At 30.3% G+C, this 18,655-nt stretch overlaps 1 protein-coding gene across 1 annotated transcript in view; it reads right to left on the bottom strand.

The window, feature by feature from the left end:
• LOC107447306 (uncharacterized) overlaps positions 1-18,655 on the bottom strand; it is a 102,728-nt gene that overhangs the window by 35,768 nt on the left and 48,305 nt on the right. Inside the window, exon 2 of the mRNA XM_071180598.1 lies at positions 17,225-17,524. Within this exon, the coding sequence (XP_071036699.1) occupies positions 17,225-17,508 (284 nt within the window). The 5' untranslated portion in view covers positions 17,509-17,524. The remainder of the gene's footprint in view (positions 1-17,224; positions 17,525-18,655) is intronic.

Raw genomic sequence — 18,655 nt, 5'->3', positions numbered from 1 at the left:
TATAAAATTTTTTTCTTTCATGATTTTGGATCTACTGTTATAAATTGCCTCGAATAATTCTAAACTGTCTATTTGGATCACCGTCAGCTAACTGAAGGTAAGTTCACATTTATGTGATATTTATATTCCTGAAAAAATGAACACCTTTTTCGTATTAAAAAAACTGTTGACGTTAATCGCTGCAGTCGGCTGATTTCGTTTTCGAAGGGATCGTTTTCACTGTCAATATTTTGAGCATCTTAATTTTTATTTTTCTAATCGACGCCCCAGACCATATGATTTATTGCTTCTGGACTCTATTCTTTTCAGATTTTTTAAGGTCTAAGTATTATGCTAACTAGACCGGCTTTCTAAGTCTTAAGGGATTAAATTGCGTACCGTATCTCCAAAATTCGTTGACATTTACGTCAAACGGTTATTAGAAAGTTAAAATAAAACAGCTACTTAACAGTTAACTTAAAAACTCGTATTATATCAAAGCTACCATAACTTCATAACAACATACTGCGGGTACTATAGTGCTCATAAGACTTATTTATGAAACTTTTATTTTCTATTTCCTTTTCTGTTTGCAATAGACAGATTTTATCTAATTTATATTACATACATTTTTTTATAATTCTTTGTTTAACTGACATGGTTAAATGATTCGCAAGCAATACTTGAATGTATAATCTGGCAAAAGAATAAAAGTAAAACATGTCTCGCAGCTGTTTATGTGGATGCTTTTTTCTCTCCTCATTTTCTCTTTTTTGACTTTTATGCTTCAAAAAACAGATTTTAAAAAAAAAAAAAAAAATTTCTTGACCTGCAAATACCGATCGACCGCCAGGATCTCGAGGGATTGTCTAACCCTTTTGACCTTGAATGCCCTTGAAAGCATCGCAAGTGTATATTCGAATTTATAAAGAAAACCATGGAGTGTGGTTGCTCGCAGATACGCTGAGTCATTGTTCCTTGCCTTCCAAAATGGCAATCCCGATGGTACGAGCCAGGTTTATCGACTAGCCTCAAGGGTTTCAGCGAAATTCTTTGTTAAATTCTAAGCCTGAAATATTGATTCTTTTTCGATAAGCACGAAGGATTTTCCAGAGAAAAAAAATGCCTAGTCGAATCCGAATGTTTTCAAAGAGCTATCTCTCTTTTTGGTGAGCTTGAAATGTACACTTTGTTCGGAGGGTTTTAGAAGATCCTTCAGTTCTTTTATTTTTTCTTCACTGACATCTGAGACATTTCCCCAGGAATTTGCTGATAAGATAGGTTCGAAGAACCTTTCTAGTCTTAAACTAACTACGAACACCATACATGCCTCTCCTGAACCCTTGATGTCAAAGGGGGATTTTTGCTTTTGATAGATAATTGCTGTTTTTGTTTTAGTGTTATAATTATTTTTTATTGAATTTTATTTTACTAACGAAGAAAATTATAATAAAATTCCGTTAGCTGCATACTCATTAAAAAAGCGTGAAGATTAATATTCTCCATGGCCTGGAGGGTTAAAGGGCTCTAGCCGCGGACACCCAGTTTAAAAATGAATCCTGCAGACGACTAAGGACACTACAGCTATTACTCAAATCTATTACTACTATTGAACAAAGAGCTTCAATGGTTGAAAACAATCGCATAATGTCACAAATTGCGAAATAAATAGCATTAGGATACAAATTAATTATATCAAAATTAATTTTATATTATAATACTATTTGTAATATTATGAAATTAAACGTCAGTCAAAGAGGATATTTTAAGAACAATAAAATGTGATTTTCAAATAAATTTAATAATGAAGTCAGAAGTTTTTAAATATTCCTAATATTTAAGATAAAAATGAAGCATTGTCTGCTGTAAATAATAAATGTTTAGTCATAGAATAATTTTCGCTTAATTCCATAAATTGTTGTCGTAAGCCATTAAGACAGTGCGTATGTTCTTTTTTTCCAGTGGCGCAATCTGTGACCGAGAATTCGACTTTCGCCACACCTATACGTCACGACAGTATATAGGGTGGACCCATACATCAATTTATTCATCCACAGATCGTAATTTTGACCTGAGCCCGAGAACGATCAATTTCCAATCCAGTACCTCAGAGGTATATTTTGTTATCGGGAACAAGGAGGACTTTGTGTCCTGACAGATTTAACGCGTACCAATAACCATTTAATCAACGGGGAGTCTTCGACCAGTTGGATTGGTCAAGCTCCCTTCCTACCAGGCTATCCCTGCGCTTTAATTTCAAATAAAAATGGCTTTTAAATATAGGGTTAGATTTTCATAAATATGCAGGGTGTTGCGTAATGACCGCTCTAATATATTTTATCTTCTTATAAACAACGAAATAAATGCCGATTAGCGATTGTTAATTAATATTTAAAGCAAGGAAGAAGCATGAACGCAATAAAAAAATTACTTTGGGGGAAAGCGTTATTGAAAATGTCAAAGTCTGTTTGAGTAACATAAGAAACATAACGAATTTTTAAGACGATTGTTCGAAATACTTCCAAGCTTCTTCAAGCAATCAATATACACTAAGTGGCCAAATTATTATGACCACCTCAGAGTTTTATGCAAATGAGTTATTGCATTGCCGCTAGATGGCAAGATAACCATAACACGGTAATGCTGGACAAGTGAGTCATCAGTTATACTGTGTTGCTTGCTCAGATATGGGAAAGAAAAGTGATTTAACTGAATTTCAACGTGGAATGATTATGGGTGCGAGATGTGTCGGAACGAGCATCAGCAAAACGGCTGCACTTGTGAAGTGTTCTAGAGCAGCAGTTGTTAATGTGTACAAAGAATGGACAATCAAGCAAAAAACCGGATCTCAACGTCAGACTTGTGGTCGTCACAGGGTACTGAATGCTCGATCAAAGAGAATGCTGGCCGGGGTTGTGCAGCGCAACAGGAGAGCAACAGTGCGACAAATTGCAAGTGATCTTAATCAAGGAGCAACTGTGAACGTCTCTGAACGTACTGTTCGACGCACATTGCGCCGTATAGGGTATGGAAGCAGACGACAGAAGGGGTGGTCATAATAATTTGACCACTCAGTGTATTTCATCCAGGCCTTCTTAGTACTAATTATTTGGCAGATTTCTGAGGCGTTTCTCTTCCGTTTCCACTTAATTATTAAGTGAAAACCCTTTTTTTATCACATTTTTGGTAAGTATTTTTAAAATATAGTATATTAATGAAAGTGATTACGTACCCAATTTAGCATATCTTACCCATGATTCACAAATTATTATTATTACTATTATTATTTTTACCTTTTTACCTCTCTAGTAATAAAATAGGGACTTCCAAGAAAAAATATCTTTTCTTTTCTTCTGGTATTCGCAGAACTCTGCACGCCACTGTTTCCAAGAAAAATCTATTCTCTTCCTATATCTCTTTCATTTTCATATCCATCTGTTGCTTCTAAAAATAGTTATTTTTCAGAACTTCCTCTAATGGTTTAGCGTCAATTTGTTGTGCATAATTTGCCTTTGAAAAATTTGAGGCGCACAATTTGTCGTTGGTACAATCCGTCGTGGGTAATTAATCAGACGACAACATAATTTTCTAGTGAGCAAAATTTGCATTTGGCACAATTCACAGCAATTGCAATTATTGTCAATTGAGATTCGTTTTCATTTACGCTAAAACTGTGTAAAACACTATTGTTGAATGAACAAAACTTTGGAACATCTGCATATATCTTTTTGTTTCGATGATTAATAGTTGCGTGATTTCTTTATAATTTCTTTATTAAGAAAGACCGGTCCTATTAAGAATTGAGTTCATGGTAAATTGTAGCAACCATAAATTTTATTTAGAGTGAATTGTAATGAGCGACAACTTTTATACTCCGTTGCAAGTGAGGAAAAGATTATTGCTGTTTAGTATTTAAGTAATCATCCGTGAAGGCATGTAGTTCTGTTTTATTTAGTTATCATATTATTTAAATATGTTCTCAAAACAATATAAAACAGAAATTTAATTCGTACTATCTTTTACTATAGATTTCATGGAATCATTAAAGAAAAACGTTGTAGTTTCAAAGTCCTACTGGAATCCTAGATTTGGTGACTTATTTCGATAAATGGAGAACATTCGTTCTTGAAAAAGAAACAACTGTATGACTTTGCAAGAACATTGAATTTGATTGGATCACTAAAAATGGCACTTCTTATGCTGATATGCTCTTAAAAAATCAAAAGATATAAAGAATTGCTTTACTTTTGTTTCAACGTAGAAGAAAATCGTTTGCAAGAATCAATATTTATTATTATTTCTTCATTTTCTTTAAATGCGAACAGAAAGACATAAATTTGTTAGAGATTTTCAGATATTATTTTTATTAATTCTTATTAACAAATCAATAGTTTTTATTTAATAAGTTTTATTTTCCTCATTTCACACGATTTAAGAAAGCAAGCAAAAAGAAGGTTGTACAACATCGCTTATTAAAAATAGGCGATGTTAATATACGTTTGCGCTGGAAGCTTAGCATCCATTTGGCGTGCACTTACATGCAAACAGGCTCTCTCCATAAAGGTAATGGTTTCTTAACTTGCAACAGAGTATAATAATGAAATTTAACTGTATCCGTAATTATTGAAACAAGACATTTATATGTCAAACAATTTAGTAAATTATATATATTTCTCGGTTAGCGTTGCAGCAAATTTGCTCTGTAATTTGAAAAAAAATACTTAAAAACGATTTTTCAAACGGGTATTGAAATGTATCTTTGATAATATTTTGGAACAAAATAGCGAAAAAATTAATTTGAACTTCATTACATGTAGCACCTCTAATTCTTTATGTTTTATACCTTATATTTCTAGTTTATTGCTTAAAATAAAAAGTAAGAAACACTGTTGGTTTTTCCGTGTAGTAATAAACAAAACCAAACTTAGAATTTCAGCACTAAGAACAAATCAGTTAAATTTCTATAAATAAGAAGCACTTCTATGATTTTTAAAATAAAAATTTGATTTAAATGAAATTAAGCATATTGCATGCATAAACCGAAAACTTGATATCTCATCAAAGTTTTAGTTAGAATTTAAAATAAAAAATTTGTTTAAGACTATCTATATTGATCATTATGTATACCTCCTCATCATTAGTAGCAATATAGAATTATATTCAATAATCACATTGTTGTGATTTTGCTCCAGCTGTAGACTTTATTCGTGTTTTATGTTGTGCATTGAGAAAGACATAGTCAAAACTACAAGAATATAGTAAATTTTTCCATATTTCTGGGTCTACGGGAACATCAAAATGCTCGGTAAATTTTACCGAAGCGTTTTGGTAATGATTTTAATAAAAATAAAAATTTATTATTTGTAACTGAAACGTATTTGTAACTAAATGAGTGGTAACGAGAAGTAAACTGCTGTTTGTAGAAAATGCAACACCATGAAAGAATCATCAGAATCAAATGAAATNATTTTCTACAAACAGCAGTTTATAATTTTAAAATTCAGAACTTCTGGTAAACCGTTACTATATGAAGGGAAAAATTACCAAATGAATGGTTTAAATACCGTATACTTTGGTTTTATTAACCGGAATTTTGTTTTTTAAAGAAATATTACTATACAGTACGGTATTTTTTATCATAGTTTTATTTCTGTGCAGCAATACATAAAAAAAACTTAGGATTTCACTAAAAACAAATCAGATAAATTTCTATAAATAAAAAGAGCTTCTCTGATATTTAAAATAAAAATTTGATTTAAATGAAATTAAGCATATTGCATGCATAAACCGAAAACTTGATATCTCATCAAAGTTTCAGTTGGAAGTTAATATAAACAATTTGTTTCAAACTTTTAAACTATTCATAATGATCATTATGCATACCTCCTCATCATTAGTCGATCGAAAATAGTTACTTCATTCTGATCATTAGCTAAGTAAACTTTCATTGAAATAGTTTTTATTATTGTATAATGAGCTTGAAGCTGAATTCATTCGTAAAATGCATTTTGCAAGCGGGCTCTAGCCACACCATTAACTGGGAGCACAATTTGAGATCAAACATACTTAACTATAAAACATACCATTATTTGATTATTAGAAGAAATTGGAAACAAAGACTAAAGAAATTCAATATTTTTAATGAAAAATTAGAATTTAAAGAAAAATATAAAATAAATAATTTTAAACTGATTAGATCGACAAAAAATTTTTGCTTCGTGAAATTAAACGTTTTCTTTCTATTGAAATATTTAAATTTTTAAGGAACAAATGAGCAAATTAACCAATTTTTTTACTTTTAATTTTTAGAAATTCTGTAAATGAAATGTATCAAAAAGAAAAATTTACCCAGATTAACTTTTGTTAAATAAATTTTAAATTGAAAAGAAGGCTTTTCGCAATAATCGCATAATTTATTCAAAATCAAACACTAACTAGCATATATTCATCATTTTACTTATTAACTATCTATAAAAATGCTTTATCTAACAAATGAAAGTAAATAAATAGACATACTATAGTTTCAGTTCTATAAACAAGACCCTTTTTCAGTGTCCAAAAGTCAAATGATGGTATAGAAGTAAGGAGACGAACACGAGCAAAGTGGCTTAAAAAATAAGGACTGAGGAACAAGTTTGGACAAGAAAATAAAAAGAGAAATAAGTATCTTATTATAAGTATCATCTTACTCGCATTTGTTTAGAACAGTCCACCTTCATTTTTAATAGTAAATTTAATGGATGGCTTAGCTATGGGTAATCCTCTCAACCACTTTTTAAGTCACATGTATATGCACCACTTTGAAGTACAAGTCTTTGGTTATTTAAAGTTCCTTTTTTATAGACATGTCTACGATTCTTTCTCATTGATGGTCAATTTAGCCTACTTCAGAACGATGACAAGGAACAGTGATATCTCACGGCGGGAAAGACCCCTAGAATTTATGGTAAGTAAAATTAACGTACATTATTGAAGCCTCTGTCGCTGAGGGTACTCAATTGCCACTTAACGTTCTGAAGTGTAGAGGTTGAAGGTACAATACCTTAGTACTGTCAGCTATTTGTTCTTTTACAATGCAAGAGAGATTCCATTTTTTTTGTATTAAGCACACCAACCTGCTTGCGTATCTAACCGAAATCAATTAAGTTTTTGTTACACACATAAGGATGCGGTGAGATACAAACCTGATGTCTCCATTTTACATATAGTTGGATGGTAATGCTACAGAGGTCTATGCGAAAAAGAATAATTAAAAAAAAATTATAAAGATATATTTTTTACTATTTGCTGTACATTTAAAAATTTAACGTAGTTTAAAATTTAACATAGTCTAAGAGTTCAACTTTCGAAAAGAAAGATTAACTATGCGTATAGTATAATTTAAAATATGATATTCAGAATTCACGACATTTTCGACATATGAAGATCTTTCAGTTTTTAGCTTTCTTTTTTGAGAAATTTTGTTTTATATTCCCAGTAGCAAATAATTTTATAGATTATTTACATAAATTAAAGCATCGCTCATTCACTTAGTCCCAAGACTTGAATTACTTTTTAACAAACAAATAAATACATATTCATTTTGTCTGATCAAATATTATTTATAAAAATTTACTTCTGAAGAAGACTTTTTTTCTCTCTCATATCTAAATCGATGTGGCTTAGATGCATTTCGTATGCAAATACCATTTTTAAACTCCCTGAAGTAAACTTGAAATGCATTTTATGCTTAAAGTCCCGGAAATACATATTAGTTTGTTTTGTAAGGCTAACCTAGCTATAAACGCGATGCATTCTATTGCATAAATAATATGCTGTGATCATATTTTTTTTCAAAAAGCGTAACTTACGTAAACTATTTTTGTTGAAAATATAAGCTATTTTTGAAGATGCGTGGAATTTACCTGTTTTATCAAAAGAAAAGCACTTTTTTCCGGAAGCATTTAAATATTTAAACAACATGATCGTAAACAAGAAAGTCATTTTATACCACGATACTTTCGCATAAATGTATTCACAGGATATTCAACTTTTGCGTCCTTCTTTATTTACGCAGTGTTTGAAATATATATTTGGGATAAATAATAGATAAAACCTGCAATATATTATTAATGAAGTTTATTATTATTATGAATAATTATTATATTAATAATATTGACGTAGAGAAAAGACTTTATGATGTTAAGGTGATTCTGTCAGGCATATATCAATAATGCTAAAACTAACCTTTTTCGATGAACCTTTTCTGAGAAACTACTTATGATATAGCATTGAAATGTTTTGGAGATAATTGAGATTATATCCATTGTGTGCTGTGATAATGTTTCAGCATCAACAAGAATGTTTTTTAATTTCAGAAAGATTTTTGCTCAAAAATGTTGCAACTTTTTAAAAAAAATTAAAAGTTCTCAGTTCATAATTTTTTTTTAAAACAAGGTTTGCCAAAGATATATACTAACAGTTATCATAGCGTAAACATGTATATGTAAATATTTTGTGAAAAAAAAACTGAAGTAATATCTTGTTTAAATGCTGAGAAAATTGAAAAAGGTCAGTTTTAGCATTATTGGACCGACACCCCTGAACAAAATTTGAATTTGTTGAATTTGTGTAGTTATTCGTACAATGTGTTATATAAAAAAAATGGTTAAAATTTCTATACTATGGAAACATTTTATTTACTGTAAGAAAATTTTGGACAGAAATGCGCTACAAACATTACTGTATCTTTTTCTTTGCTTGGAAACAATATTTTTAAATTTTACTGAGATTCTGAATTATATTGCATACATCAAACTTAAAATTTATAAATTAATATTTCACTCCATTTTTTTCTTAAATTTTAAATTTCAAATGATTTACTCACGGATAATCTATCTCTAAAACCATTTAAATAATGCATAAAACTTGAAAAATATGCAATTGAAGAATTATTTCCAGTTATTTTTCTATATTAAGTTTGAAAGATTTTTATTTCGAAACCATTTTATAGTTTAGCTACTTTTTACGTAAAATGCATGAAATTTTTAAATTTCATGTTTTTTCTTTAATTGCAAGTTTAATTAGAAAAAATTTACAATTATGATTTTAAAACTACTTCTGATTGCTCATTTAGCAGTAGAACAGCACACTCGCATGAAAGAGTAAATAAATGCATGAATTGTCACAATGTTAAGGATATCAAGTTACATTGAAAAATTTACAATTACAATTTTAAAACAGTTTCAGATTGTTCATTTAATAATGAAAGAGCAAAGAAAAGTAAATAAATGTCATAATTGTCACAAAGATAATTTTTCTCTTTGTCTTTCGAGGACCACATCGCACATTGTGATATTAACGCTTTGAAGCAGAATTTTCATTAAACCTATTGTTCATACTTTTTTTTATTATTTTGCATTAATTTGAGTCAAAATAGAGGAAAAATATTATGAATTTTAATAATTTATGGTTATAAACTGCAGCAAACACAGTTTCTTTTTCGGCGTTAAAGAAAAATCTTCCAAACACGGCTACTTTTCAAATTTGTAATTATTTTGATTTAAGGGAAACAGTAATTAATTATTGAAATTTCTCTAATTTATAAAATTTATCATTAATAAATTTCTGAATATGAATGAAAAAAATTTTAACTACTTTCACTGGATTTTGCATTTTAGTACAAACATAATTCAGATAATCTAATTGATTATTTTAATAACAATTATTGCAATCTTTTTTATAATTAAGAAATACCAAAATATATTTCTCATTGTAAATAGCTTCAGAAAAAAAATATGTAAAAGGGACTCCAGTGTTCCATCTGCATCAAAAGGATAAAGGGATACAATAGGGGTATTGCACAGTAACAAGTTCTAGAAGAAAAAAAAGTTTCGCATTTTAGTTTCTTTTTTTCCTCAAATTTCATTATAAAAAATTGCAATTCAAATTTCATTAAGTAAATCCCTCGTATTTGCGAAGCGATTTCTATCAATGTCTTCTGGATAATTTTGGGGGGCCTACCTTGTGTCTACATTCGTTAAATTAGAACAAACTAGAAAATATTTTCATTAGGATAAGTAAAATTAAGATATGTAAAACTGCCCTTTAAAATAGATACATAAAACAGCCAGCATGAAAATAGATACTTAAGGCAAAAACCATAAGAAATAAATAATTTAAGCTGTTATCTTTTTCTGTTAAAGTATAAAAAAATCTTAACTTTAGCACTAAGGAAAAAATATGATAAAAACTGCTACAATATTGTAAAATTTACCGTGTTTCTTGCTCCTTGTGAACAATTAAAAGCTCAGTACTTTTTACCTAAGCGCTTTGGTAAAACTGACAATAAAATATGGTTTTATGTAACGAATATGTAACGATACATGATGCAAAATTAGATATTTTTATTATGATTTATTAGCATGATTTGCAATATTTTATTACTTTTATTATTTTTTAGGAATTTTTAACTTAGACAATGACATGAAGACTATTTATTCGGTTAAATTTATTTTTCAAATTTGTATTTTAATTGAATGTGTGGCAGTAAATACTATCGCTTTGAAGAACGGAATTTCTTTTAAACCATTCCCATATAAACAGAAAAATTAAAAAATGAACAGTTTAAATACAGAATATTGTTTTTATTATTAGAATTATACTTTTTTTTTCACCAGAAATGTTATTACCATACAGTACGATAATTTTACCAGAATTGTTTTAGGTGGTTTCATAAAAATCTATCTGGTTTCATTGAAATGAAATAGTAAAAACGGATAATTAAGCGTGTTATTGTAAAAAGAAACTGAGGCATCTGCCAAAATAATCTAAACTTATGGCTATTATTGATACCCATTAAGTTCAGAAAAGTTTCTCATATTTCCATTGGAGGGTTCGAATTTTAAATGTCGAATTTTCCAAAAGGTAATAAGATTCTTAAAACTGTTACTATAAAAAGAAACTGAGGCATTTCCCACGAAAACGGAAACTTAAGACTGTTATTGTGTTCTCTAAAGTTTCTCGTATTTCCGTAAGAGAGAATGAATTTTCAATTTTGCTATAGAATATTGTTTCGCTAAAACTGATTGTTTTATTCAATGACAAAAAATGTACCGTTTTTCTAACTCGAATTCATAAAAAAATATGGTGCTCCTAGCCCATTTTAAGCAGGTTATTAATTATCTCGAAGTGGTAGATTCTACTTTAAAAATATTTCTTCTATAAAATGAAAGAGCGCAGAGTTTTTCTACTTTTAAATATCAAACTGGCCAAGATTTTTTGAAATAAAATGTTTATTCTAAATTATTTTTGGTTGGCTCACTTTCGAGAGGCCAAATGCTCTTTCTTACAGAATCCTGCATCTCATCTCAAGGGCGTGATTTACTAAAATCAATTGGAGAGAGGTTTGATTAGTCTCCATAAACTAGTCTCAAATGAGTTTTGTTGCAAAAGTGACTGGGTTAGAGAGATAGCGACTTCCCAACAGACAGTATTAGGAGAAAGCTCAGAAATTCGGTTAATACCGAAATTGAAATAGTTCTGTGGGCTAATAAGTAAGACACGAGAAACACCTTCCTTAATTAAGACTGTTATTTCAGTCGAAAAGAGACGTCAATTTTTCACATATATATATATANAGCTCGTCACGTGTCAATTTAAGTCAGATCTTAATATTTCAATCTAAAAATCAATAAAGTTGGTTTTAAAGACAAAGAACTCAATTAAAAACAATAAAAGAGTAGAATATTAAAAAATAGTACTGAATAAAATCAATAGAGTTTCACACAAAATTACCAATTCATATGACAAAAAAAAACCGTTATGTCACAACATATTAATACATCTGTTTGTGAGTTAATGATTTTGACATCTTTTTGGCATCAATTGTTTGATGAAGTTAAGAAAAAAAGATTTAATAAATGAAATTAACCACAAAAACGTATTTAAATTCAGCTCGTCACGTGTCAATTTAAGTCAGATCTTAATAGATTTCGAAGAAAAATACTTCTATCCAGAAGTCTTTAATTAAAGAATTTTTTTTTACTCTTTAAAATTTTTTCCTGTTCCTTTTCCTTTTTTTTCCTGGAATCTCCAGCACAATTTATTTTCCTCTTCTGTCACAAGTCTCGTGCATTTTAAGTCATTTTTTTTTTAAATAAAGTCTTCAAAGTTTTTATGCGGACGGTAACAGATTCATTTTTTTTCTGTAGACTTGTTAAAAAAGATTTTGAGAAGATCTTCTTCGTAAGGTCTTAAAACTAATTATATCTCATTGAATCTTTTCTTTATTGAAATTTCCTAATTATCTTTATAAAAGGGGCATAATGGCATCTGAAACGCAAAATTATTTGTAATTAGTCTAGGCACATATAAATTTGATACCGTGAATAAATAATTTTCTGTATTTAAAATATATATTGATAATTCAATACCTAATGCTTCTAATGATGACTTTCATACGCTGAATTTAGAATCTAGTAGCCGTGAAAATGATGTCTATGTATTATAAAGTCGATATATGACCTTTCTTCGAGACTACTTAGAATGACATATATATATATATATATATAGATATAGATAGATAGATAGATACTTCCACAATGTGTAAAAGAAGTTTAACAGTTTCTACATTTATTAAAATTGCTACTTGTCACGCAGATGTATGGGGTATATTTGCAAATCGTAAATATACTTGAGAAATTTATAGAAAATGCAAGAAATTAAAAATGATATGAAAAATTGTCATAAAAGGCATTGCATAGTGGCATAATAATTCATTTATCCAATTTACATGGGCATTTGATTGATGGGCGTAAAAAGACAAAATTTTATGAATAAAAATAAATATAGAGGCACGCATAGAGGTACAAATATAGAGGTTCGCATAGCGAACTTGGCAGGGTAAAAATTGTGAACAATACCAACCAAAAAAAATTAACATAAAACTTATATATTTTGACTATGCGAACGTAGACTTCAATAATTATCAGTAGTATCAATCAAAAATTATCAGTAGTATGCTTACGAATAAGATAGAAATTCATAAAAATCTTATGAATATTTTAAACAAAATGCTTACGTTATGCAGTATTATTTGCTAAAATATTCTGCAGTGAGGGATAAATTATCTGATGATTTCAATAGTTTAGGAGAAATAAAATTTTAAAATTCTTCATTTCAAAATGCTCTATTAAAATGTAATGAAAAAGTTTGAATCTAACTACTAAGAAAAGTGAAGGGGCTTCAATGATTAGTAATTAATTTGCGTATAACCAGTATTTAATCTGTATAATTAAACATTTTTGTGCAGATTTGAAGCTTTTGTTTTAAAAACACAAGAGACAATCAAAAAATGTGTCTCCAATAATTTATTTCAAAGAGTATTTGAAGTTTTATAATTCTCAATGTTCTATTTATTCGTTTTTTGAATTTTTTTTTGTTGTGCAGTGAATATGGTAGCAAGCATATATACGCATGTTAGTGCCCATATGTATTACCCTATCAATGAAACTCGAAAACCAAATTGTAATTTGGGTTACTTATTATTTTGCGTATTATTATTAAAACTATTATTATTAGTGTAATTTTAATTTTTTATTTTAAGGCAAAAGGATTTTTGTACCATTCTAAACATCATGTTGAAAATGACAAAATATTTCGATATTTAAAATACGTTTTTAAATTATTATTTACGTTTTTCGTTTACTTAGTTTAAATTACTACGTTAGTTTTTACGTTTGACCATTACGTTTATACAATTTTATCATTAAACGTATTAACGTATTAACTTAAAATGAATTCGTTGAAATGTTCGATATTCATACGATTAAATGATAAATCAGTAAATACACTAGTTTCAAAGTATCAAAAAGTGCGTAAAGAAGAAAAAAATCTATTAAATTTTTGCGACATGTTTTATGTTTACAATAAACTAAATAATTCATAGACAATTCATTCTAGAGTCATTTTTTGTTTTAAATAAATCAGATATTATTGTTTTATGACATCACGCTTTCTTATGAAGAATTGCTTATAAAAATGGCAATAAAAATGCAACAAATGTTCAATTTATTAAATTTCTTCCATCAAAATTTAATGAATAACGCCATTCACATCAGTTTTTTGAAACATATGACGTTTCGAAAGTCTCGTTTACACATTTCGAGCCTAATCGCTGAATAGTTAAATATTATTAAACATTTATTCATTATACAGAATAGTTTAAAATAAATTGTAGTGTATATTTTATGCTTTTCCTTTCGCACGAAGAACGTTAAAAATAACAATGAAAAATAGCTGATGCATTTTTGACAGCATCACGCGATTTTGACAGCGAATAAACTATTAGTAAAAAAATATAGCCTAAACATCTGCTTTTTTCCATAATAGTTATTTTGATTGTATATACATACTTTATATTGAAATAAATTTGATGGATTTTTATTGAAAGTATTATTTTTTTGCATTTCAGAATTAAATAAAAAATGCAAATCAATTCTGAGATAGCGACAAAAAATTATACGCTTTCTTACGCCTCCATGTTAGCTGTTCGGAAAAATTTTCATTTTGTTTAATTTTTAAAATTTTGGCTCTCAGATAGTTACAAAATGATAGACACATGCCTCTACTTTTTAAACTTAATTCAGTTCTACTTTAGGTGAATTTGTGAAGACAAATGTGAGAATAAAATGCGAATTGAATTTATTTAAAAGATATGACGAATAAATTATTGCAATGCTTGATTTAAATAGGATAATTTCGCAAGAACGTAAAAAAATTAAATGAATTTTTAAGATTATGATTTGAGGTATGCTTAATGAATAAAGTAATAATAATGTTAAAAAATATTGAGAGAAAATTGTGTATGAAATTGCGAGATCAAAATCAGATGTAGAAAGTAAAAAGGTGCATTAAAATTATTTCAGTTTTTTCTGAGTTATTTGTGTCACCAATTCACATTTCCCTACAAAAGTATATTGTGTTATTGTATCGAAAAAAAATAAACAATTTGCTCGTAAATAAGAATGACAATATTAACGATAATTTTTGATTAAGATCTTAATAAACTAAGTCGTAAAACATTTAGGAAATAAAATAGTTGTCAAATGCTATTCTATCTTGAAAAAATGATTTGAAAATGAAAGAATCAATGGACTTTTTATTTAAGGGCAAGACAATTGATAATAAAATTAGAGTGCATTGACTCCGTAGACAAATAAAAAGTGGTTGACCTATTGAATAAGAGAACGGAAGAACCGAATTAAGGACATACTCGTGATCGCAGTATTCGGGAGATGGTTATTTTTAGGAGTTATGAATAAATTATCTAATTTGGCTGGTTATAAAATGTGAATTTTACGAACCTTATTAATACAGAACTGCATCCCATTCGGTTAGTATCTAATATTCAACGGCCTTTAAAGTTAAAATATTATCAACATGAATATTTTTTAAGAGTAAAAACGTGTAAATAGGTTGAATGAATAGATTAAATATAATACAAAAAAAGCATTAACTAAAATATAAATAAATAAATGACTTTTGGTTCAAATATAAATATAAACATCTTTACGCATTTCTTTCCGATTGCAATTGATGCTAAAAGTGGGGACATGTACTCTTGCGTTTGTGGACAATATTAAAACTTAATAATTTACAAGATATGACTTTTGGCAAGCATTGTATCGCGTCCTAGGGTGACCCAGGTGCAATACCCAGCGGTGGTTGGTTGATACGAATTCTGATCCTGGCTCACAGCAACCACAGTGCTGATGTAAAATATCCTCAGTGGTATTTCATGGGTTAATTGTTGCATGTTTACGTAGTTTTCCTCACCTTGTAGCGCACATGCGGGTTAGTTTCATCAAAAAAGCTTCCACGAAGGCCAGATTCTCGCAATGCGTGATCCAGGAGTTCCCTGGTATTCTAAGAGTGGGGTTCTAAATAATAAGGATGCGCAGTTGTACATTGATGGTTGTAAACTTAGAATTAATTTGACTGTACAACGCTGATTATTAAATAAAATAAAATTAGAGAAATGCTGTAATTTTATAATTAATGAAAAAGCGATCGGCTGTTTTTTTTAACTGGGTGCCATTGTAAATTATGTATTGCTTTACTGTCTATCAACATAGCGAAGCAAAAAAGAAAATTTATTTGACCTATATANTAGTCGGGGCTACAATAAAATAATATTTGACTCAATACATAAGAAATATAACACAAGACTTTATTTTTATAAGCATATTTTGTTAAGTCTTATATGCCATGTTGGCTTAATTGGAGGCACTGCCATGCATTATAAAATCGTTTGCCATAAAATATAAGTTTTCGTTTTATTAACGTTTGTAATATCGTATCATGTTTGCTGCATAAGATTGCATAGTACTATTTTTAAAACGCATTTCATTTTATATCACATTTCTGAGCACGCAATATTTTCGTAACTAATTTTGCAATATTTTTTTTTACATAAACACGCATGTTTCTGTCGTTCGTGTGTTTCGCTTGATTCCATTAACCACATTTTGTTTTAAGGCCTCGATAGCCTGGTTGGTAGGGCACTGAGCCCATGCCCAAGCGGTCGTGGGTTCGATCACGGCAGGCCGAAGACTCCTCGTGTAGTAAATGGTGACTGATGCATGTTAAATCTGCCGAATCATAGAGTCCATCATGTTCCCAAAACAAATTATACCTCTGGGGGTACTGGTCTAGGAGTTTCCTTGTCTTTTGGATAGGTTCAAAATTACGAGGCTACGGGGTTGAACAATAGTAGTCGTAAACTCAAAAACTGGGTTGGCTGTGAAACGACGGATATAAAAAAAACTGATTTTGTTAGGATTATGTGTGAGTCAAATTGGGTATATGTTTGTATCGTTATCTGTCGCGTTAACTACAATCGGCAATGAGCCAAATAGGTTTTAAATTTGCAATTTCTTTTGAAAAGAACATGAAGAGGTTTTCCTGGATTTGGTTACGAGTTTTGCACTCTGAGTTATCCCTTTCTGAGATTTTTTTTTTTAGTTTCTTGTTGGCCACTGCCCGTAACTTGCGAACGGTAATAATAAACGGGTAATAGCACAAATTTATGTGCTGTAGCTTAAGGCATTTGCCCTACATCACCTATAACTATCTTAGTTTACTCATTCATTATTATAGTGCATATATAGCCAATATGCCTATTCCAATGAAATGCATAATATGGAATACATGAGAAAGGTACAAGAGAAAAACAATTAATGCGCAAGAATAAATTTGTTCTTACCTGTCCAGAGATAGCGACGAGGCGGCGACAGCACCCTGGTAAAGCCTATCCTCGACGTTGTGTCTGGTCAGTTCAACAACACTTTTATTATTTGTTTTATTTGCTGGTTGTGCCCCTTTGTTGGGTGTCCCTTGCGAAGATGTTGGTACTCCGACTTGCAAGGGCTCCAACTCGTCTTTGGCCTCCTTGGCGGCGGACCTCTTTCGCCAAAAGAGGTAGCACAGCGCCAAGGTGACGGCCATCGACGCCAGGGCTGCCAAGGATCCCAGCACCGATGCCAACATCACCCCGCCCTCGACGCTGAAAGAGAAAAGAAAATTTAGTTCGGAATTGCAATGTGCAACAACACAGAGTACTTATAAATACTAAAGCTAAACTCAGTGGCGCGACAGCTCATAGAGGGCCAAGGCCTACTGTGCCCATCTCACTTTTCTTAACCTTGGGCTCTGGGGTGCAGGAGCAGATGTTCCGGTCAGGTGGTCAGCCAAACGTGGAACCCCCAGTGTTTAGTTCCCAAGCATGCTTGGTACTCATTCATCGACCCACTGAAGGGATGATAGGCTGAGTCAACCTTGCCCGGCCCGAGGATCGAACCACCTGTGGCACGACAGCGCAAAGCGCTACCGCTCGGCCACCGGACGTCGTATTTATAAATAAGTAAAGACAAAACTCATGATTGGAATGTGTCAATTATTTTGCACCAGTTTGCGCAGAAAGCAATTGACGCATTGTTGTATCAGTTTTTACCTGACGACAGAAACATTCAGAAGTTAATAACAAAAATAAATGGAATACTTAGATGAAAATAAAATGTGGAACACCCGTGCAAAGAGTTAGAAAAATATTAACTTAGCATCCCGTATTGGGTCTTGGAGATTAACTCTCTATAACTTTGTGGCCATAGGACACCGTGGCGGCAATGCGCTCCGCATTATGCATCAATTGGCTTTATAAATTTTCCTGAGACTTGTCTCAGACCAAAGGTCTCAGATTGAGACCGAAAGTCTGAGGTTGAGTTACGGCAGTTACTTGTCTAAATAGTTGAAAATTATTTATTATAGTCAGGGAAATATGTACCAGGATCAATAAGAAACGTTTTTTATTACAAATGTTTTGGAGTATTTTGACATGCACGTATAGAAAGTGGGATACCATTTGGAAAGCTCACTGTAAGGTCAAAAATGTAAAAAGAATAAGTGATGATGTAGCTTCAGAATGTTGTCACACTTCTAAAATTCCTAACGCACTTTTTGCCACTTTTTTGGCAACATATTATTTTGAAAATGAAACATAAGTTTATTCATTGTTTGGTAACAAAATCGTTGCTTTCTCTATTCATTTTTACAGTTGAAAAATGTACCGAAAAAATAAATATCAGGTAAAAATAAAATAAAATAATCATGGTTGTACCATTTTCATAAAATGATTAAA

This window comes from Parasteatoda tepidariorum, chromosome 5, assembly GCF_043381705.1.
Source record: "Parasteatoda tepidariorum isolate YZ-2023 chromosome 5, CAS_Ptep_4.0, whole genome shotgun sequence".
Lineage (NCBI taxonomy): Eukaryota > Metazoa > Arthropoda > Arachnida > Araneae > Theridiidae > Parasteatoda > Parasteatoda tepidariorum.
Note: the sequence above shows the minus strand (reverse complement) of the source record. Positions and strands in the feature narration are given on the sequence as shown.